At 41.4% G+C, this 24920-nt stretch overlaps 1 protein-coding gene across 3 annotated transcripts in view; it reads left to right on the top strand.

Annotated features, from left to right (window-relative positions):
• lrmda (leucine rich melanocyte differentiation associated) overlaps positions 1-23843 on the top strand; it is a 477170-nt gene extending 453327 nt beyond the window's left edge. For all 3 annotated transcript variants that reach the window (XM_060925799.1, XM_060925800.1, XM_060925798.1), the window contains one exon: positions 22485-23843. In XM_060925799.1, coding sequence (XP_060781782.1) covers positions 22485-22564 — 80 coding nt within the window. In that variant the 3' untranslated portion in view covers positions 22565-23843. The remainder of the gene's footprint in view (positions 1-22484) is intronic.
• The last annotated feature ends 1077 nt before the right edge of the window (positions 23844-24920 follow it).

Below are 24920 nucleotides of genomic sequence, written 5' to 3' on the forward strand. Positions count from 1 at the left end.
TTGCTTTCAGTATCTGGTGTGACCCCCTTGTGCAGCAATAACTGCAACTAAACGTTTCCGGTAACTGTTGGTCAGTCCTGCACACCGGCTTGGAGGAATTTTAGCCCATTCCTCTGTACAGAACAGCTTCAACTCTGGGATATTGGTGGGTTTCCTCACATGCACTGCTCACTTCAGGTCCTTCCACAACATTTCCATTGGATTAAGGTCAGGACTTTGACTTGGCCATTCCAAAACATTAACTTTATTCTTCTTTAACCATTCTTTGGTAGAACGACTTGTGTGCTTAGGGTCATTGTCTTGCTGCATGACCCACCTTCTCTTGAGATTCAGTTCATGGACAGATGTCCTGACATTTTCCTTTAGAATTCGCTGGTATAATTCAGAATTCATTGTTCCATCAATGATGGCAAGCCATCCTGGCCCAGATGCAGCAAAACAGGCCAAAACCATGATACTACCACCACCATGTTTCACAGATGGGATAAGGTTCTTATGCTGGAATGCAGTGTTTTCCTTTTTCCAAACATAACGCTTCTCATTTAAACCAAAAAGTTCAATTTTTTTCTCATCTGTCCACAAAACATTTTTCCAATAGCCTTCTGGCTTGTCCACGTGATCTTTAGCAAACTGCAGATGAGCAGCAATGCTCTTTTTGGAGAGCAGTGGCTTTCTCCTTGCAACCCTGCCTTGTTCAGTGTTCTCTTGATGGTGGACTCATGAACATTAACATTAGCCAATGTGAGAGAAGCCTTCAGTTGCTTAGAAGTTACCCTGGGGTCCTTTGTGACCTCGCCGACTATTACATGCCTTGCTCTTGGAGTGATCTTTGTTGGTCGACCACTCCTGGGGAGGGTAACAATGGTCTTGAATTTCCTCCATTTGTACACAGTCTGTCTGACTGACTGTGGATTGGTGGAGTCCAAACTCTTTAGAGATGGTTTTGTAACCTTTTCCAGCCTGATGAGCATCAACAATGCTTTTTCTGAGGTCCTCAGAAATCTCCTTTGTTTGTGCCATGATACACTTCCACAAACATGTGTTGTGAAGATCAGACTTTGATAGATCCCTGTTCTTTAAATAAAATAGGGTGCCCACTCGCACCTGATTGTCATCCCATTGATTGAAAACACCTGACTCTAATTTCACCTTCAAATTAACTGCTAATCCTAGTGGTTCACATACTTTTGCCACTCACAGATATGTAATATTGGATCATTTTCCTCAATAAATAAATGACTAAGGATGATATTTTTGTCTCATTTGTTTAACTGGGTTCTCTTTATCTACTTTTAGGACTTGTGTGAAAATCTGATGATGTTTTAGGTCATATTTATGCAGAAATATAGAAAATTCTAAAGGGTTCACAAACTTTCAAGCACCACCGTATTTTGTTTATTGATGGTAACTCTGTGGTCTAGCAGTTGCACCTAGTTGCTTGCACTGTAGGTAGTGTACTTATATATATATATATATATATATATATATATATATATATATATATATATATATATATATATATATAAAGCAATGTACACAGATTATTTTGTTTTTTGGCCTCTTCTACATTCTGCATGGCATTTCTGTGTAAATGGTACCTAGTTTTCCAACATACCCCATGACTTACCTCTAGACATTTAAATCATGATTCATGTAGCACACTCCCACAAGAACTACACCTCAGTGGGCATGAATGGCTTCGCGTCTGTATCTGCCTCAGTAGATTGTGGTTCATCATCAGATTTGGACTGAAAGTAGCTCCACTGTAGCTCCATTTGACCTGAAACCCAACAAACCATCACTACCTCTATTTCCCTCATGATTAAATAAGTGGCATTATCTTGGGTCCTAAATTATCCTAAATGTGATAAGCTCCGACTTTCTCCCTCAGTGTAACCTTCCCTCTCTCCTATATGAGGCAGGAGAATACAGCTGCTCAATGAATATGTATTTGAATATTTATTTCTGCAGGATGCTGATATCATTTGCCTGTGACTTCTGAAAGACCTCTTGGTGGTCATAATACAACACAGAGCACTGCTGTCAGGAGGTTGTTAAAAATAGCTTTTCGTAATGCTGGTCACATCTTTATACAGTAAAATGATTAGAAATCATCACAAACTAGAAACTTTAAATGACAAAAATGGATAATAATAATAATAATCTTTTTCTTTTGGCTGCTCCTGTTAGAGGTCGCCACAGTGGATCTGTTCCGCATATTTGATTAAGCATAGGTTTTTACACCGGATGCCCTTCTTGATGCAACCCTCTCCAATCTATCCAGGCTTCAGACTGGCACTAAGTATGCACTGGCTTGTACAATTCCTGTGGCTGGGTATTTTTACCAAATCTGTGCATCTTTGAACTGTTGGGAAAACCGGAGTACCCGGAGGAAACCCATGCAGTCTTAGGGAGAACATGCAAACTCCACAAAGATATTATATTAATAATTTAATATTATTTTTATAAGTTGTCACTGGTCTTCCCAGTCACTGGATCTGAATCCAATAGAGAACCTTTGGGATGTGGAAGAATGGAAGATTTGTAGCATGAAAGTGCAATCATGCCATGAAGAATAAAGACTGTTTTGAGAGCAAAGAGAAGCCCTATCCAGTATTAGTATAGGGGTGTGTGTGTGTGTGTGTGTGTGTGTGTGTGTGTGTGTGTGTGTATTAGGGCTGTCAAACGATTACAATTTTTAATCTAATTAATCACAGGGTTGCTGTGAATTAATTTTGATTAATCCCATTCCTAAATATGACTGAAAAATTCACATTTTGTGTGTATTGTTGTTAGAACAGAAAGATAAATGACAAGAAGCGGATATAACATTTCTTTTTTAATAACAAAAGATAAATTTAATTCTGAACAATTTTGGCAACTTATTGATTGCTCTTTTACTTTGCAAATACAGGATAGGTGAATGGAACTTTTCTTTTTGCACAAACAGCTCCACTTTCACATAATTACATGTGGCCCTTTTACCTTTTACTTATTCATCTTTTAGCCAGTTGCTAAGACAAACTAACTGGTTAACATTTTCTGAATGTAAAGCTGACCATTTCTTCTGAACAATATGACCTGCAACTGAGAAGAGTCATTCGCATGGAACCGTGGATGCGGGAGTCGCTAGATATTTGCGGGCAAGCAGGGCCAGCTTGTCATGGGCTCCTGAATGAGCAGCCCACCACTGCATGGGGCAGTCCTCCATACTTATGCTTGGCTCTGCTCTGTACCTGTGTATGTCTCTGTCAGGTTGCACCTCTTCATCTGACTCTGAATATGAGCCCATCTGTAGATGATGAATTTTCTTCCTTGGTGGTCCAACTTGAGAAGTCTGCAGAGACCTTCTGGGTGATTCTTCATAAAACATCCCTCCAAGTGAGGTCCACACCTCTTCTCTTTCACTCTTGGGCAGACTCTTCAAGTCTTTGAAACGTGGATCCAGCGCCGTTGCAAGCTTGAGCCATGCATTGTTAGTATTTTCTTGGCGGGAGGCTAGATCTTCCATGAAGATTGTCTTAAATCTCACCACATATGCAGGATCTTCTTCAGAGACTTTCATCACTTGATGCAGGTGGCAGAGAGCAGGCAGTACTACTGAGCAGGAGATATAGGCCTCTCCACCCAGAATCTCAGTTACATACCTGCAGTAGAATAAAACACACACACACAAGTTATTTGAACACCAGTTGGTATGCTGGCAAATCTGTTAAACATTATAATTTGAGCTTGATCAGTTAAATTAAATTTTTTAATATGCACATTATATATGCATTCCTTACCTGCAGGGCTCTAGAAGAGTGCTCAGTCTCTGCAGTTTGTCCCATTCTGATGGTGTCAGCATAACCAGTTTGTGGCGTTGATGGTCAAGCATTTCTTGTATTGCTGCTTGATTGCGGTTCAGGCGCTTGATCATTTCGAGTGTAGAGTTCAGGGCCGGTTCTGCCCTAATCTGGACCCGGGTGCAACATCGCGCACCCCCCCCCCCCCCCCCCCCCCAAAAAAAAACCACACACACACCAGTCTAAATCAGGACAACCATCACATAACTATAAACATTTTACATCAACTATTTTAACTAAATGGGCTATAATAAATGAGCCTGCAGCCACGGCGGGCTGCCTTAAAAATTAACCATTTGTCCTACCTTAAAACTCGTTTTGCATTTTCTGCCTCCTTTTTTTGTATTTTCGACCCTGCGTTTTTCTTTCCTTTTCTGAAAACCCGATTTGTGTCCAGACATTTTGTTCTGCTACCAACGAACTAACTCGTCAGGTCTCGTCTCTCGAGCCCACGATGATTCCCGTGGGAGGGGCAACAATTGATACATTTTTACAAACAGCCAATAAACAGCCAATAGGGAGGCTGCAACGTTCAGGCGCTCCTTTGCTCAGAGACACTCAGTAATGCACTTATTCAGGAACAGAGAGAACTCTTTATTTTGTCTTATTTTTTGGGGCCCCTCTCCACACCAGTCCCGGGTGCAAATGCTACCGTTGCTACCCCTCCAGAACCGGCCCTGGTAGAGTTCCACCGCGTTGAAACGTCTTGGATCAGTCGCTTCTGCTTCTGTCCCAGGGCCGCTTGCTGTGCTTGAAGCTCCATGGTGTTTGCCGCGCTGTGTCTGAAATGGCTAACAATTTTGCGACACTTGGCTAATACATTCGCAAATCTACTATCGGAGAGGCTCACGTTGATGCTCCTCTGTAGCATGTGAGCAATGCAGGGCATGTGCTCATATGGCAGTAGTTTAGCCGCAGCTGTTATATTGCGTGCACTGTCCGTTCCTATAGTTAAGATTTTTCCTTCAATTTTCCATGTGTGTGCCACTGTTTGAAACTGTTGAGCACGCGCCTCTGCAAAGTGACGCTCTTCTGTTTTCATTACGGTTAAAGCAAATGACTTAAGTTCCCAGTTTTTAGTGATGTGGTGCGCCGTCACACCTAGATAATTGTTGTTACTCACGGAGGTCCAGTGGTCTCCTGTCAAAGCAACATATTCCGCTGAAGCCAAATCCTCTTCCTTCATTTTCTTTTTAGCATCATAGAGTTTGTTGATTTTAGTAATCACTGTGCCTCTCGACGGTGGCTTGTAGAATGCGTCGAAAGTTGCCACTTTCAAAACTTCTGTGAGGCCCGTGTCCTCGACAATATTAATCGGTCTACAGTTCTTGGCTATCCATCTGGCAATTGTGTCGGTCAGCTTCTCAGATCTTGTCTTACTTAATGCCCTGCGTTCGGTAAGGGTGGTCTGACGCATGCCAGGCGGAACACCTGAAGTTGAAGCCCCAATAAATGAATGCTTGGCCTTAAGATGATACTTAAGGCTTGAGGTGCTTCGGTGAAAGGAAAAGTCCTTCCTGCAGTGTGAGCAAACCACAACATGTTTGTTTACTGTTCCATCTTTGTTCTTTTTATACTCGAACTGTCCATCCAGAGGGCCAACGGGTTCTTTGGACTCCTCCATGTCACTCGTGTTAGCCATGCTGTTTATGCGACAATGACTGAACGTGGCAGGGGTTGAATTGTGGTGTCACCGACTGGCTGCAGTGCGCATGCGCAGACTCTTTCTTCATCTTCGGTAGCTGTGCATGCGCCTTCTCCATCCATGAACGCGGCAGGGGTTGAATTGTGGGTAAAATTGGGCGGGAATGCGTTAATACGTTAAAATAATTATCGCTGTTAATTCCTGAAATTAATCATCTTGCGTTAACGCATTCATTTTGACAGCCCTAATATATATATATATATATATATATATATATATATATATATATATATATATGAGAGAGAGAGGGGATATTGCATGGTTGGGCAAAGATATGAAGTTTATCTTTGAGTGGTGTATATATTCACCAGGGAGCGAAGGGAATGAGTGAAATATTTTTCAACACGAGAAGATAAACTTCATATCTTCACACCACTGTGTAATGTTCTTTATATTATATGGACACATCCACACAAAAAAAACCACAAGTTAATCAAAAGAATTTTAATTTTGAACCAGTTCACCATTTTGACAATGCATGTCTAGTCAGCAGGAAAACACCAGGGGTGACTTCACTGGAGTGAAATATCACAAATTATTATACATACAGGACACCTTTTTTCCATGGAATAAAAACATGTATTCTATTCCTTTCTAGTAGTTTTCATTCATTTGCTTCCATAGCATGCAATATTGTTAGCATATCACTTATCCTACATGTATTATGTCACTCAGCCCAAATGGAGAATGAGTGTACAATATTGTTATGATATTGCACGTTGTCAAGACATCACAACGCCACACATTGGAGCACGAATATCCAATGAGAAACTTTTCTGCTGTGCGTATGCAGAATCATTTCTGTGTTTGCCAGGAAAGAGAAAGAGGCGTTGAAGGCTACCACAACTTCATTATTCTTCACGCATATTTACAAGCGAAAAACATACCAACGGACATTGAAAAACTGGAAAAGAGACAAATTGAAGATGTAAAACTTCCGCGCTAGCGAGCAACTGTGACAATTTGTAAACAAACATGGCCGCTAACAGCACCGAGTCGCGGGTAAGCTAGCATTGGCCTTCACTAACACTCCCGATGAACGCTACACTGGCTGGAAGGTGACTGCACTGCTGCGCTAACAGCACCAAGTCACAGGTAAGCTACTGTTAGTCTTCGAGTATACTGATATGAAGAGAGTATGTATTATTATAATAATAATAATGTTGGCTGGCGTTGAGTGGTATACCAGATATATTCCATTCAGCTAGCATAATATTGAACTCATCTTCGACTCCCTCAATAACATGGAATATATCTGATATACCACTCAACGCCAGCCAATATTATTTAAATATGCCACTCAGATCTGCGATATATTTCGTATGAAAAATACAAGTGGCGTTTTTCCAAGTTAAACACTAATACACACACACACACACACACACACACACACACACACACACACACACACACAGTGGTGCTTGAAAGTTTGTGAACCCTTTAGAATTTTCTATATTTCTGCATAAATATGACCTAAAACATCATCAGATTTTCACACAAGTCCTAAAAGTAGATAAAGAGAACCCAGTTAAACAAATGAGACAAAAATATTCTACTTGGTCATTTATTTATTGAGGAAAATAATCCAATATTACATATCTGTGAGTGGCAAAAGTATGTGAACCTTTGCTTTCAGTATCTGGTGTGACCCCCTTGTGCAGCAATAACTGCAACTAAACGTTTCCGGTAACTGTTGATCAGTCCTGCACACCAGCTTGGAGGAATTTTAGTCCATTCCTCTGTACAGAACAGCTTCAACTCTGGGATGTTGGTGGGTTTCCTCACACGAACTACTCGCTTCAAGTCCTTCCACAACATTTCGATTGGATTAAGGTCAGGACTTTGACTTGGCCATTCCAAAACATTAACTTTATTCTTCTTTAACCATTCTTTGGTAGAACGACTTGTGTGCTTAGGGTCATTGTCTTGCTGCATGAGCCACCTTCTCTTGAGATTCAGTTCATGGACAGATGTCCTGACATTTTCTTTTTGAATTTGCTGGTATAATTCAGAATTCATTGTTCCATCAATGATGGCAAGCTGTCCTGGCCCAGATGCAGCAAAACAGGCCAAAACCATGATACTACCACCACCATGTTTCACAGATGGGATAAGGTTCTTATGCTGGAATGCAGTGTTTTCCTTTCTCCAAACATAACGCTTCTCATATCAACCACAAAGTTCTATTTTGGTCTCATCCATCTAAAAAACATTTTTCCAATAGCCTTCTGGCTTGTCCACGTGATCTTTAGCAAACTCCAGATGAGCAGCAATGTTCTTTTTGGAGAGCAGTGGCTTTCTCCTTGCAACCCTGCCATGCACACCATTGTTGTTCAGTGTTCTCCTGCTGATGGACTCATGAACATGAACATTAGCCAATGTGAGAGAGGCCTTCAGTTGCTTAGAAGTTGCCCTGGGGTCCGTTGTGACCTCGCCGACTATTACATGCCTTGCTCTTGGAGTGATCTTTGTTGGTCGACCACTCCTGGGGAGGGTAACAATGGTCTTGAATTTCCTCCATTTGTACACAATCTGTCTGACTGTGGACTGGTGGAGTCCAAACTCTTTAGAGATGGTTTGGTAACCTTTTCCAGCCTGATGAGCATCAACAACGCTTTTTCTGAGGTCCTGAGAAATCTCCTTTGTTCGTGCCATGATACACTTCCACAAACATGTGTTGTGAAGATCAGACTTTGATAGATCCCTGTTCTTTAAATAAAACAGGGTGCCCACTCACACCTGATTGTCATCCCATTGATTGAAAACACCTGACTCTAATTTCACCTTCAAATTAACTGCTAATCCTAGAGGTTCACATACTTTTGCCACTCACAGATATGTAATATTGGATCATTTTCCTCAATAAATAAATGACCAAGTATAATATTTTTGTCTCATTTGTTTAACTGGGTTCTCTTTATCTACTTTTAGGACTTGTGTGAAAATCTGATGATGTTTTAGGTCATATTCATCTCATCTCATTATCTCTAGCCGCTTTATCCTTCTACAGGGTCGCAGGCAAGCTGGAGCCTATCCCAGCTGACTATGGGCGAAAGGCGGGGTACACCCTGGACAAGTCGCCAGGTCATCACAGGGCTGACACATAGACACAGACAATCATTCACACTCACATTCACACCTACGGTCAATTTAGAGTCACCAGTTAACCTAACCTGCATGTCTTTGGACTGTGGGGGAAACCGGAGCACCCGGAGGAAACCCACGCGGACACGGGGAGAACATGCAAACTCCGCACAGAAAGGCCCTCGCCAGCCCCGGGGCTCGAACCCAGGACCTTCTTGCTGTGAGGCGACAGCGCTAACCACTACACCACCGTGCCGCCCCCTAGGTCATATTTATGCAGAAATATAGAAAATTTTATATATATCAGATAATTTTCAGTCAAATTTGTCCACAATACAGAGCATGTCAGAAGAAAAGATTGTGAGCGTAGTGACTGTTCGATGTTTAATGTGTGCCTTTGTGACTGTTTAAGTCAAAGCAAAATTAGAGGTCATGGTGCTGTCAGGCTCTTGGTGTATGATTGTAGAGAGGGTTGTAGAGAGTGTGTGGATGACTCTTATTCTTTGCAATCAGCTCTGAGAGTGCTGGATGAAGATGAGGATGAGTTGGATAGACCTTCTGTTCCACCCCGACAATGAGCTCATCCTCCAAAAAACCCTAGGTATATCAGGAGAGCAACGCTGCCTTTGATTATTTATCTGCCTGGAAGCACATCAGACTGGTTTATTGATAGAAAACTATATGTGTGGGTGGGTGCATGTGTGTGGTGGTGTGGATGGGAATATATGGGGACAGAACAGAAGAAGGATCTACGTCGAATGATCCATATGATCTGCATTATCGTCCCACAGGCTTGTTCAGGCCTGCCTCTTTTCCATTAATGTCTTATGTAAGAAATACCGTGTGCTGATTTCCGTGTGTCTGTCTTTTTCCTCTGCCTGACATATAAGCACTGGAGCTGCCAGTTAACTTTAACTTTACCTTGACACTCATACAAACTTAATTTTTAAACTAGACAAGTTTAAACAGCATTTACTTACACATCTTCTCCATAGTCTCATACAGCTTTCTTATCATGCCGAAGCTATTAACCAAAACAATGCTTTTTTTCTTTTCAGACCTTTCAAATACCCCCTGACCACAGCTAAAACATCCTGTACACTCATAATTACCATTCAACTTCCATCCAGAGAGACATGCAGTAAAGTTAACCAGAAGACTAATACCCCATTCCCACTCACAGTGAAAACCATCTATTTTCCGTTATTATGCAGTAATGGTGTTCTGTGGGATTGGAAGCAAAATGGCAAAGTTGAAACATTAATCTATCCCCTGATGACCTAGTAATATTTACAGAAATCTTTTATTGTGGCTCCAGTGGGAATCAGAACCATCAGATTTGCGTGACGTAAATGATGTAGTGATATTGCAACAGCACTACTCATACTGCCTCAATGTAAAGCAACGAGGCAGCAAACTAAAAACAACATGCAAAGAAAACATCAACAGATACAATGGGATACATACCAAGATCTAACGCTGAACCAGAGCTAAGAGGAACGAAACATATATGAAGCTTGTTTTCCATATACCATAAAATAAAACAGTTAACACAATATACTGGAATAAAAGTTATGTGAATGTGGTCTCTCTTGACTAAACAGGATTCTGACATTTCCACTTAATATTTTTATCATGGTTGAGGCACGGAGACAGATGCAAGTATGGAAAACTTTTATTTACACAGGTTAGTCAAAGCAACAAAAAAACACCAGGCATAAAAACATGACAGTTGAAATGAAGAACACAATGAGTATCGGCATGGAAAAGCTACAAGACAAACTAACAGAAGCTGGGATTTAAAATAAGGCGAGTAATAAGTGAAAGTCAAAGCAGGTGTCCGTAGTGATGTGGGAATTGTAGTTTAAGTGGTCATGCTTGTACAGTGTCTTGCAAAAGTATTCATCCCCCTTTGTGTGTTTGTCCTGTTTTGTTGCATTACAAGATGGAATTAAAATGGATTTTTGGGGGATTAGCACCATTTGATTTACACAACATGCCTTTAAAGGTCATAGGCAATAGTCGGTGGTGAAACGTAGAATATCAACTTTATTGTCTAGAAGAACGACCCAAAAAGTGAATTCAGTCTTCCTGGTGTCTAATTTGCACCCTAAAATTGAATAAAACGGTTAAAATACTGTATACTGTTTTGCCCAATTTCCAAAGGTTTGTTTACATCTCACTGTTGCGCACTTTCACCGGCAGGGGACAGTCGTTGTGACGTCATTCAAGCCAAACAGACTGGGAGCAGTTCTGTGTTTACTTGCAAACCGAGCACATGTGTATGGACTTTGGTTGTGAGAGGTTGTGTAAAATGTCTGAAAGCGATAGTGATTTTGAAGCAGGAAGTCTCCAAATTAAATATCGAGAGGTGAAACTATATGTATGAACCTATGGCCATTGCGAAGCAATCGGTGAACGTGGCTCACTGGTTTGACCGTGCGGCCTCGGAATCGGACAGCGACTCGGCCGACTCTGATCACGGTGACCCCGGACCTCAACAAGACTTGCGCCCAAACGATTTATCCTGGTAGTTATGATAAATTCTTACTTTCGTCATAATACTAAATAAGAGCCCTTTTGAAGAATAATTAAACCGCCCTCCCTAGTGGATATAGGTAACGATTACTTGACAGTGCGCCGGTAGGCCACATTAGCCTGCCATCCGCGGTATTATACTATTTATAGCCTACTCTAAGCGAGGAAATATCCCTTTGTCTCATTTCCACAATGATTGTACAGGATCCCTCAGGATTCTTGACTTGTCAATTGCAAGCAAAAGTAAAAATGTTTACCTCCAATCTTCTCCTTTTTGCTTGGGCGTTGCTGGTCCGTTTCTTCTTTGACTGCTTGATTTTGTTTCACATGCACAATCCACTCTCTCCGCCTCTTGTCCTCTTTTGGAAAAAGCCAACCCTCTGGCTTCACGCGCACAATCCACTCTCTCCGCCTCGTCTCCTCTTCCAGAAAAAGCCAACCTGCTCGCTCCGCCTCTTCTCCTCTTTCAGAAAAAGCCAACCCACTTGCTTTGCCTCTTCTCCTGTTTTGGAAAAAGCCAACCCACTTGCTCTGCCTCTTCTCCTCTTTTGGAAAAAGCCAACCCACTCGCTCCGCCTCTTCTCCTCTTCTGGAAAAAGCCAATCCACTCTCTCCGCCTCTCTCGGAAAAAGGTAAAAACTTCTTCCTGAACCGGTCCTGTTGTTACAGTTCACTGCACAACAATAAGGCATGGCTTTTCTTTGGAAATTCCCGAACACATGTCTGCACTCAAGCCGAATGGCAATGCAAGTAAATGGAAATGGACTCAACTCAAGCGTTTTGTTTGTCTTGAATGACGTCACTCGCCGAACAGAAATTCACCGCGATCCGCACTAACTTATTTTAATTATTACTTATTAACAATACTTCTTGGGACCAGAAGAAAATTACGGAGAGTTTTTTAACATATAAAGTTTCAGATGTACATAAATTGAAAACTGTTGCCTCTGATCTTTAAAGGTGCAAATTGTTGTTTTATTGTGACACAAACTATAATTAAGATGAAAAAACAGAAATCTAGAGTGTGCATAGGTATTCACCCCCTTTCGTATGAAACCCCTAAATAAGAGCTGGTCCGACCAATTCACTTCATAAGTCACATAATTAGTTGATTAAGGTCCACCTGTGTGCAATAAAAGTGTCACATGATCTGTCACATGATGTCTGTCTGAATCAACTTGTTCTGGAAGGACCCTGACTCTGCTACACGACTAAACAAGCAACATGAGAACCAAGGAGCCTCCAAACAGGTCAGAGACAAAGTTGTGAAGGAGTACAGATCAGGGTTGGGTTATAAAAAATATCCCAAACTCTGAATACCCCACGGAGCATCGTTAAATCCATTATGGCAAAGTGGAAAGAATATGGCACCACTACAAACCTGACAAGACAAGGCCGCCCACCAAAACTCACAGACCAGGAAAAGAGGGCATTAATCAGAGATGCAGCAGACACCAAAGATGACACTGAAGGAGCTGCAAAGATCCACAGTGGAGATGGGAGTATCTGTCCATAGGACCACTTTAAGCCGTACACTCAACAGAACGGGGCTTTATGGAAGAGTGGCCAGAAAAAAGTAATTGCTTAAGAAAACACGTTTGGAGTTTGCCCAACAGCATGTGGCAGACTCCCCAAACACATGGAAGATGATTCTCTGCTAATTGAGACTAAAATGGATCTTTTTGGCCATCACTGTCATGCTCCGCCCCGGACATCCACTCCGGAGGTTACGGATCTCTCACGTCAGCGCAGATCCGGATCTCGTTTGCTACTCTAGCCATTTCTGTGCCTTTTTGCATCTCATGATTTTTTGCTCTTGCTATTCTTCTGGTTCATGGGGTTTTTTTGCACTAAGGTTTTTTTCTTGTTCATGGTTTTTTGCACTAGCGTTTATTCTTGTTTGTGTGTTTTTGCACTAGCATTTTTGCCCTTGCCTGTCTTGTGTTTTTGTCAAGTTTTTTGTCTCTTTTTTCCTGAACTATTTTTGCCATTTGTTTCTTGTCCTGTTTGTTTACCTTTTTGCCACGCCCTTTTTCCCTGGATTAAATCACCTTATTTATTGGATAACTGTCTGTGTTCTGCTTTTGGATCCTATCTCACTACCACCTCCACCACCCCTAACAATCATGGGAAATGCCATGTGTGGCGCAAACCCATCACCCTGAGAACACCATTCCTGCAGTGAAGCATGGTGATGGCAGCATCATGCTGTGGGGATATTTTTCATCTGCAGGGACAGGAAAGCTGGTCAGAACTGAAGGAAAGATGCATGGCACTAAATACAGGGCAATTCTGGAGGAAAACCTGTTTGAGTCAGCCAGAGGTTTGAGACTGGAATGAAGGTTCACGTTCCAGCAGTGAATCCAATGACCCTAAACATACTGCTAAAGCTACATTGGAGTGGTTTAAAGGGAAATATTTAAATGTCTCGGAATGGCCTAATCAAAGCCCAGCCCTCAATCCAATTGAGAATCTGTGGCATAACTTGAAGATCGCTGTACACCAACGCAACCCATCTAACTTGAAGGAGTTGGAGCAGTTTTGCCTTGAGGAATGGGTAAAAATCCCAGTGGCTAGATGTGCTAAGCTAATAGAGACATACCCCAAGAGACTTGCAGCTGTAATTGCAGCAAAAGGTGGCTCTACAAAGTATTGACTTGGGGTGGCGAATACCTATGCACACTTAAGATTTCAAGTTTTTTTTTTAAATCTTAATTATTGTTTGTGTCATAATAAAACAACAATTTGCACCTTTAAAGTGGTAGGCATGTTGTGTAAATCAAATGGTGCTAACCCCCCAAAAATCCATTTTAATTTCAGCTTGGAATGCAACAAAACAGGACAAACGCAAAGGGGGATAAATACTTTTGCAAGACACTATATGTTTGAGCAAGTCAGTGGATATGGTGATCCCACTGTGTAAGCAAAAATATTATAAATAGCCTTTGCTTGAACAAATGTTCAGAAACAGGAAGAGAACACTGTCAATAGAGATGCAGCGCAACTTGATTCGTGCCATGTTGCTAACTAGCTAATATCTCAGCTTGGGCTTTTCACAGCAATGGATTGCAATCTCATGAATTATACATCATGTCTGGCCTCACATGGTTCGTAGCATTATGGAGCATTCCGTTAAATACAGTCAGGTGGGAATATACGATATTCATTACTTTTCTGTTATGCAGGACTGAATAGGAATTAAAATGTGTTATCTTTTCCATGTTGTTTTATGTCATACATTAACAGCTTTTGATGCGAAAGGGGCTTAAGAAACTCAGATACTTTTTAAAAAAAAATACGTTTAATTTTAAATACACGTCTGTATCTTCAAATAATCTCAGATATTGCTTTCTGCTTATGAGTCTGCTGAAGTATCCCAGACTCCTATAGCTCCAACATGTAAATGTTCATCTACCTTCAAATTTGGTTTTGAGTTTCAATTTGAGTTATTAATGATTTGTTTATCATGTGTGGACTAGCCTGCCTTTTTTCAACAGAGGTTTTATATTTAAAAAAAAATGTCTTCTGTGTTTTCTGAGGTTAGCACGTAATGGAGGGTCCAGGTGCAGGAAACTGGCTGGGTGTGCAGTATGGAGAGTTCTCTGCACTGTATCACTCTTCACAATGACTGCCAGTTTATGCTGAACACACTCTCCTTGTCTCTAGCCGAACCATGTTTTTTTCCTCCTACTCCACACTTGGCTTTCAATGTGAACCCGCAAGCAAGAGTGGACGTTTCACAGGCCTGCTGTCTGTCCACTGCTGCCACGAAAAGCTTGAGCGTGATAAACCTCTAACCCGGCATCTACTCAGCTTCAGCCTCCATCATCACCAAACACTGAGCCTGCAGCAACTCATCAATCACAGAGCTTTTATTTATTACTGTATTTAAACAAATGTCGGGTTCATGAGTTTTGGCTCCAGATGTAATATAGCTGTGTCTGCCTGTGTGCTGGGAGTATTCACTTGCGTCATACGGGCTGCAGGCCTGCAGGAGACGCTCTGCTAGAAACGCTGCTCTATACAGGCCAGCTGTTGATGGTTAGATGTGATAGAACTGCACTCACACCTCTGGCAGATGTAGTGTATTTTAATTAATGCAGTGATATGATATTGTAGACAAGCAACTCAAGCAAATATAATACAGGACACAAACAGAGCCAAAATATATGAACAAATATGCCCAATGCAGGGAAGCACTTTAACACACACACACAGAGATACAGGTATATGGATATGGATTCCTTATCTGATCTGAGCAGACAGCTCCTCACACTTCACTGTTTAAATCACCTCAAGCTGCTCGGACAGCAGGACTGAATGAGCATCGCTCTTCTACAAAAGCCCAAATTTAGAATTGACTGAGCTTTTCCCTAGGCCGCTGGGTCCAGCGTGTAGCGCGTTCTTCCAGCCGACATGAACAGGCCCTGGCACTAACTCACTGAGTGAGGAGCACTGAGCACCACACAGCAACACCATGTCAGCCAAGACACTGCTGCTGGATGGGGGAGGCAGAGAGAGAGAGAGAGAGAGGGAGAGAGAGAGAGAGAATGTCAGGTTTGGTTAGGTTCCAGGCTGGTGTTAGAATATGCTTGGCACTAATATGCCACCAGTATCTGTATCCTCATCTCTGTTGTGTGTCAGTGGGCAATGCAGAGGCCTGTCTCTCACCTACTCTGACGGTGTCTTTTCGGATTATGTTGGCGTTTCGCTCAGAGCGCTGCCACCCTTCGCCCATCAGTCAGCCACTGTGTTTGAAGCCTGCCCTTTTTTGTCATTAATGCACTTGATGTCTATTTAAAAACTGCAGTGAGTGTGGTATCTGTTTTCCTGTCAGGAGATCATTGACAGCATTAATACCACTTGTCCTTGCCTCATTTACTAAAGCGCTGACACCTAGTTACAGACTATCACATCCATCAAGTCTTCTCTCTCTCTCTTTCTCTCTTTGTCATTTCTCTCTTGCATTTCAGGGCTGTCCTGTTTTAAAACTTCTCTCCCAGGCTATGCATTCAGCTCAAGCAGTCTTACTGAATAGAAGGAATGAGGAGGACATTTTACAGCAAATCACCTAACTGGCACCTTTTGGGGTTTTTTTAGCCATGAACTGTCTGTTTTCTTGTGAAGGAAGAGTGTATGCCATAGGCAGAATTCTGCCATTTTAGCCTCATTATACACAGGGAAATTGGTTATTCCTCAGGATTCTAAGGTAAGAACAAGGTAAGCTGGACAATAAATGGCATGAAGATGGTACTCCAGGCATCAAGCTACTATTCGAGTTAATGGAAGATATGGGTGTCTGGAATAGTCAGGAATAAGAAGGAGCAGAAGTTTTACATGCTTTGAAGTACATCATGCTTGTAGTTTGTTTGTATGTTTTCACTTTTTATGCTTGGATAAATCTTTAAACAGAAAATTTAATTCAAATCATTAGCTTGTGATACCATGTTTGAAACCAGACAGATTGTCACCAGTGGGCGAATCAACCTCTCACCATGATACTTATGCCTGATGTTTCTGAAGAAGGGTATATCCTTCTGTCTCTGCCTTCCCACAGTCTGTTGCAGAATACACACACACACACACACGCACATGCACTCATTAGAGCCGCACAATTGAATCATTATTAACAGCGATTAGATTATGTGTTCACACTATGCTCGGTTCAGAAATTCCCCTAAATTGAGTTTGTTAATAAGAGACCTTCCACAACATTCAGGTCTATCCATTCACAGTGCATAGTAACTATCTTCTTTAAAGCTGCAGGATGTATGATTTTGGAATTTCTCCCTCTCCGGTAGGGAAATACTATCATACAAACTACATGCAGAGAAACTTTTTCTAGCACGTCTCGTGCCTTGTCCTTCTGAACTGTGAGAATTAATTTGAGAATTCAGTGAGGGCTGCATCTCAAACCTGTCTATCCACTAAATAGCATGCCTAAGTAACAATGACACCACTAGTGTAATAGCACACTATTCAGTAGGATAGGATGTGCTTTGGCCCAAATGCTTTGACCCTATGGATACAATTATCTGCTTATCACTGTTCCCTCAGGTTGACAGAAGTGTTATGAGAATAAAAACCTAATAGTTTTACTGCTCAACTAATTCACTAGAAATTTAAAAATGCATAAAATATAGACAAACATATATACTGTTAGCCCCGAGCTGAAATTTATTTGCACTGAGGACAGAAAAACAAGCCAAAAACACCCGTTAGCCTCTAACTGCCCTATATTAGCATGCTCTTGTTAAGAATTATACTCGCCAAGGGCGAACAGAAGGGTTGATGGACTTCCTCTTGCACAATATACACATAACTCTTCAAACACACTCTGTTAGCCACTAGCTTACTAGCTAAAACATCCCAATAACTCACAAATTATACAAATGCCCCAGTAAAGCTTCCTACCAAATTACACAATGAATTGCCTCAACAGTTCAGCAATAAAAGAGCCAAAACTCCATAATGTCTGAATCCATTTCCTTCTTACAGCATAATATAAGACTCTTACTCTCATTCCTGATTGTTTACACTCTCACATACTTTCTTTCTCTCTCCCCGATTGGCACCAGCTCCTGCCAGTCACTCAGTACGTTTACATGCACATCCAAATCGAGCTGCTGTCGATAATCGAGCTAAGGGTCCCAGCAGGGGTGCCAGAGAAATCCAATCCTACATGCACACAAGGAAATCGAGCTATTGTGTGAGGTACATTGTGCACCCGAGCCACAGGTGGCGCTACACGCCCCATCGTGTTGGTACACTTCCGGTTGTCGTCATGAAGAAGAGCTATTCAAGAGTATAAACAAAGTTATCAGTTCCGTGTTCACAAGAAGAACGACGACGAGGACAGCAACATCGAGAGATGTTGTTCCTCCTGACCTCTTCTGCTGCTCGCTACTACTACTGTTGTCATGCCGACCGAGGCTGTTGTGTTTCCCGCTTGTGGTCTCGTCACTCGTCACTTCCAGAAGGGGCAGTGCTGAAGTAAGTAGCTCGACTACGTAGCTCAATAGGGTTTACATGCACTAAGTAGCTCAGCAAAAATCACATAATCTAGGTCGTGTAGCTCGATTACGAGAAATCAAGTTCGGTTCAATTTCAGCCTAGCTAAGGTGTTTCCATGGCATTTAGAACTTCGATTTCAGTCGAGCAACGGCAGAAATTCGATTTTCTCTATGTGCATGTAAACGCACTGACTGTGTATCTGGACATCCTTCAACTCATGCCTAATGACAGCTGAAGTACATGTGTATGTGTATAAAATTCCCACCAATTCTAACCCAAAAGCACTGGCTGTGAATTAGTATTACAGAACGTTCAGCACATCTCACAGCAGCTCAGGAACATCATACTCAAAATATTTTTTCTTTCCTTATCTCAAATATATTGTTTTTCAAGGAAAAAAAATCCTGAACACTGGAGATTTAAAGGTTTATAGATCAGTAATGAAGTTTGTACATGTAAATGCGTGGTGGCCTCCACATGCTCAAATTTATATATACAGTATCAAAAGTACTGGTCAAAAGTTTGGACACCCCTACCCATTCATAGGTTTTTCTGTATTTTGACTTTTCTACATTGTAGAACAATACTTTTGAATGGTAGTGTGTATGGGTGTGTGGGTGGTCCATCTCAAAATATGGGAATATTGTGAAAGAGTTCAATTTTTTCGAAATTTAATTCAAAAAGGTAGTAAACTTTGATATATTCTATATTCATTACATGTAAAGTGAAATATTTCAAGACTTATTTTGTTTTGATGATTATAGCTTATAGCTCATGAAAATCCAGCTAAGGAGAGAAAGAACTGGACTGTTGCTCAGTGGACTTGATAACACACAGTGGACCAACACCAGCAGATGACATGGCACCCCAAATCATCACAGACTGAGGAAACTTCACACTGCACTTCAAACACCTTGGATTCTGTGCCTCTCCACTCTTCCTCCAGACTCTAGGACCTGGATTTCCAAATGAAATGCAAAATTTACTTTCATCTGAAAAGAGGACTTTGGACCACTGAGCAACAGTCCAGTTCTTTCTCTCCTTAGCCCAGATAAGACACTTCTGACGTTGTCTCTGGTTCAGGAGTGGCATGATATTAGGAATGTGACAGTTGTAGCCCTTTTCCTGAAGATGTCTGTGTGTGGTGACTCTTGATGCACTGACACCAGCCTCAGTCCACTCCTTCTGAAGCTCTCCCAAGTTCTTGAATTGACTTTTTTTGACAATCCTCTCAAGACTGCGGTCATCCCTGTTGCTTGTGCACCTTTTCCAGCCAGCCTTTTCAGCAATGACCTTCTGTGGCTTACCCTCCTTGTGGAGGGTGTCGATGATCATCTTCTGGACAACAGTCAAGTCAGCAGTCTTCCCCATGATTGTGGTTGCATGTACTGAATTAGACCGAGAGATACACTGTGTTTATACTGTTTTACTCAAACTCAAAATGAAATACTCTAATATTTTGAGATACTGGATTTCTGATTTTCACGAGCTATAAGCTATAATCATCAAAATTAAAATAAAAAAAGCCTTGAAACCTTTGACTTTACATGTAATGAATATAGAATATATGAAAGTTTACCTTTTTGAATTAAATTATGAAAGAAAGAACTTTGTTCACAATATTCCAATATTTTCAGATGTACTAGTGTGTGTGTGTATACAGTAGTGCTTGAAAGTTTGTGAACCCTTTAGAATTTTCTATATTTCTGCATAAATATGACCTAAAACATCTTCAGATTTTCATACAAGTCCTAAAAGTAGATAAAGAGAACCCAGTTAAACAAATGAGACAAAAAATATTATACTTGGTCATTTATTTATTGAGGAAAATGATCCGATATTACATATCTGTGAGTGGCAAAAGTATGTGAACCTCTAGGATTAGCAGTTAATTTGAAGGTGAAATTAGAGTCAGGTGTTTTCAATCAATGGGATGACAATCAGGTGTGAGTGGGCACCCTGTTTTATTTAAAGAACAAGGATCTATCAAAGTCTGATCTTCACAACACATGTTTGTGGAAGTGTATCATGGCACGAACAAAGGAGATTCCTGAGGACCTCAGAAAAAGCATTGTTGATGCTCATCAGGCTGGAAACGGTTACAAAACCATCTCTAAAGAGTTTGCACTCCACCAATCCACAGTCAGACAGATTGTGTACAAATGGAGGAAATTCAAGACAATTGTTACCCTCCCCAGGAGTGGTCGACCAACAAAGATCACTCCAAGAGCGAGGTGTGTAATAGTTGGTGAGGTCACAAAGGAACCCAGGGTAACTTCTAAGCAACTGAAGGCCTCTCTCCCATTGGCTAATGTTATTGTTCATGAGTCCACCATCAGGAGAACACTGAACAACAATGGTGTGCATGGCAGGGTTGCAAGGAGAAAGCCACTGCTCTCCAAAAAGAACATTGCTGCTCATCTGCAGTTTGCTAAAGATCATGTGGACGAGCCAGAAGGCTATTGGAAAAATGTTTTGTGGATGGATGAGACCAAAATAGAACTTTTTGGTTTAAATGAGAAGCATTATGTTTGGAGAAAGGAAAACACTGCATTCCAGCATAAGAACCTTATCCCATCTGTGAAACATGGTGGTGGTAGTATCATGGTCTGTTTTGCTGCATCTGGGCCAGGACGGCTTGCCATCATTGATGGAACAATGAATTCTGAATTATACCAGCGAATTCTAAAGGAAAACGTCAGGACATCTGTCCATGAACTGAATCTCAAGAGAAGGTGGGTCATGCAGCAAGACAACGACCCTAAGCACATAAGTCGTTCTACCAAGGAATGGTTAAAGAAGAATAAAGTTAATGTTTTGGAATGGCCAAGTCAAAGTCCTGACCTTGATCCAATCAAAATGTTGTGAAAGGACCTGAAGCGAGCAGTTCACGTGAGGAAACCCACCAACATCCCAAAGTTGAAGCTGTTCTGTACGGAGGAATGGGCTAAAATTCCTCTAAGGACTGATCAACAGTGACTGGAAATGTTTAGTTGCAGTTATTGCTGCACAAGGGGGTCACACCAGATACTGAAAGCAAAGGTTCACATACTTTTGCCACTCACAGATATGTAATATTGGATTATTTTCCTCAATAAATAAATGACCAAGTATAATATTTGTGTCTCATTTGTTTAACTGGGTTCTCTTTATCTACTTTTAGGACTTGTGTGAAAATCTGCGCATGTTTTAGGTCATATTTATGCAGAAATATAGAAAATTCTAAAGGGTTCACAAACTTTCAAGCACTACTGTATATATATATATATATATATATATATATATATATATATATATATGTGTGTGTGTATATATATATATATATATATATATATATATATATATTTCACTCAGAGGAAGTCAGGGTTACTGTAGCTAGCAAGTTTTTAGCCACTTTGGCTTCCAACACACACACACACACACACACACACACACACACACACACACACACACACACACACACACACACACAAACAAAAGCCATGTGGTGCCCATTGTTTTGGTCAGTTGAGAGCAGAAGGTGACTTCACCTCTATATTCCTCTGTCTTTCCGTGTATTACTATGATAATGACCTCTTATCATCTCTCTCTCTCTCTCTCTCTCTCTCTCTCTCTCTCTCTCAGAGAAAAGAAGGCATGCTTTCTGCTGCTTGTTGTCTAGACAGTAGCCTCAGGCCAAATGTTGTCTTTCTGGTGTTCTTAGACTTGAGATGGATGCTCTGTCTCCCCTGACACACCGTTCATGCCAAAATTTGAGTGAGAAGAAGACTGATTCAGAAGTCTGGATCCTCGGTCTTTGACAGGAATATATAAATAGAACAAAACACTGCAAACAAAATAGCATTCAAATTTTTCTTAACAGGTCAAATATTGGATGTTCTCATAGTGAACATGCAGCAGTGATGATTTTTTTTTTTCTGACAGCGTGTGTACGTGTGTGTTTTGCTGTATGCTACAACTGTAATATTTTTGTTCTTCTATAAGTTGAAGATCTTATAGAGCATGTTAAAAAGCACTCAGAGCCATAAACAGTTCTCAAACAGTGTGATGAGACAATGATAAGCTTTTCCCTTTATTATTTTCATGTCTGAGAGTTAAATGACATTATTGTGACAACACTACTTTAGATGTAATGAAAGAGTAAAACTGTAGTAACAGCTTTCATCTTAAAGCTAAAATCAGGACATTATTTGTTACCAAGTGTTCAGCAGTCTTTATTCTATTAACCTATAATTATCTCACATGTATATTATAACTGTAATAAATGTAGTTATTATGTCCTTTTGTTCGGTTTGTAGGGGTGTTTGCCAAGTGTCGCTACATCTACTACGGCAAGCATTCAGAGGGCAATCGCTTCATCCGCAATGACCAGCTCTGATAAACACACGGACAGGCCAGGAGCAGCGGAGCTTTATAAAGATGTCTTCCTGTGTGTCTTTATTAATATCCACATCACCACGTGCATTTTAAGCAGCTGAACACAGCCCTCTAGTGCCTTGTGCTGAGTGCACCATCCCTGCCACCTCTCATCTCTCCCTCACTGCCTGAGCCGTGCCACTCACACTGACATTATTGCCTTTAAGCAGCCCTCACACACACACACACACACACACACACACACACACACACACACACACACACACACACATATCCAAGTGACTATGCTGACAGCTACTGCTTCATGATGGATTGCCTGATCCAACTGCTACACTCTACAGGTCAAAGGTCACACCTGAGGCTGCAGTGTGCCCATGAGGATACACAGGATGAGCCCTCCTCAAAGTCAAAGCTAAAGTTAAACACGCAGAAACACACACACACACACACAGACTCTTCATTCCACTTATTCACATCAGTCGATTTCTCTTGATACATGGAGTCTACAAAAACACAGCACTGTACATGACTTTATCGACTTCTGTACTTTTTTCGGAAAGCCAAAAACTTCTTAACTCAGGAAGTGCATCCAAAATTCAGTGATAATGTCTGTAATTGCTTCTCAGCAGTCACTGGTAATATTGTTCAGAACCATTACTTTCAAATAATTTGCTTTAAGCAAGTGTAACTTTTGTAAGAAAAAAAAAACATTTGATGATCATGTAATCCTACATTTATGACATTTTATTGGCAAATGAAGGGCTTTTACAGGCACCTTGCACTGTGGCCTTGTGTGTGGTCATGTACATGTGCTGTTTTTAAGTTTTGTTTGTGTGTGTGTGTATCGTGTATATGTGTGTGTATTGTGTGTATATGTGTGTGTGCGCGCGCACATACACTATGTGAAGTTGGTGTGTTGCGGGGGCAGATGTTTCCGCGCAGGAGCCTGGAGGAGCTGGGAAAGTGCGTGGTAATGAGCTTTGCTCTCGTTGCTTGGGTCCAGGAGAGGGAAAAGAGAGACAGGCGAGACGGAGCAGCAGGACTGAGGGGAGGGAGAGAAGTCAACAACTTCTTCAATTCCACTTCTGATTGCCTCCTCATGTGATATGTTCACTATTTTAATGACTTGCTCTGTAACTTTTGTTCATGAAAAAAAAAAATCCCTAACAGCTTTTTCTACATTGATTCTGCAGTGGCCTTAACATTTAGGGTAAGATATTATACATCAAGTGAATTAAATACTGTACGCTCAACAGTACTGCTGTTTTCATACTGCTGTTTTGGAAGGTTTATCTTTTATGAATAAAGTATGAGCTCTCTGGAGCACAGTAACATGTAATACTAATTTTAATTTTATACTAATAATTTTATTGGATATGATCCAATCTTATAATAATCTCAGTATCTATCTATCTATCTATCTATCTATCTATCTATCTATCTATCTATCTATCTATCTATCTGTAGATATGCTATGGACAGTGTGTTTAACGAAGGAGATGGTTGCAATAGTGAAAGAGAGCATGTGGAGGCAGAGTTCATTGCTCCATCCTCTCCATCCTCTGCTTGCTGTCAGGGAAAGGCCACGCACTGCCCAGAGAAATGTTTCTTGTGATTGTGGGTCAGAAGCTTTGTGTGTGCGCCTTGTGTTTTTGTACATGTGAATGAAAAATGTGCATCTTGCTGAGATTGTGTTTACACTATGGTTTTTGTAAGGGTGTGTGTGTGTGTGTGTCTCCGTGTGTCTCCTTGGCCTTACGGGACTACGCCTGTGCAGTGCTCGTGTTGTGCTTTCGGAGAGCATGGTCACTAGTGCGGGCGTTTCTAAATGACAAGGTTTATTTGTCCGTGTTGTGATATGTTCACAGGAAAGTGCCAGTGACAGCCAGAGGAGGCAGGAAGAGGGAGCCACAACAAGTCCTCCCCCCTCCTCACTGCACAAAATGTCATCTCTTCCCTGACTGGCTCACCCAGCCATCCCCATGAAAAGAACAGACATTTAAAACTTTGTGACATGTGTCAGAGACGCTGCCATTGAGCCAGTGCCGCTGATGTAGCCCGAATTGACAGCAGCGGAGCCGGCGGAGCTGGCTGGGGGACGTAGCGAGTTTGGTGAGTGTCACTTCCCATCCTCGTCACGGCCTCGTCTCCAACAGCTCCGCAAATATAAACAGCATTAGGAGAGAGGCGTAAGTGCAGAGGGTAGACATATGCTGCCACGCATGTGTACTGTGTGTGAGAGAGAGAGAGAATGCGCGGATGTGTGTGTTGTGCAGGGGGCACAGGACGGGGACTAATTAAGGAGGCGAGGAACAGAGCGCGCACTAGGCACAGGCTGTGACCCAGAGGAATGTGTG

Source organism: Neoarius graeffei, chromosome 7, assembly GCF_027579695.1.
Source record: "Neoarius graeffei isolate fNeoGra1 chromosome 7, fNeoGra1.pri, whole genome shotgun sequence".
In the NCBI taxonomy this organism is placed as follows: Eukaryota; Metazoa; Chordata; class Actinopteri; order Siluriformes; family Ariidae; genus Neoarius; species Neoarius graeffei.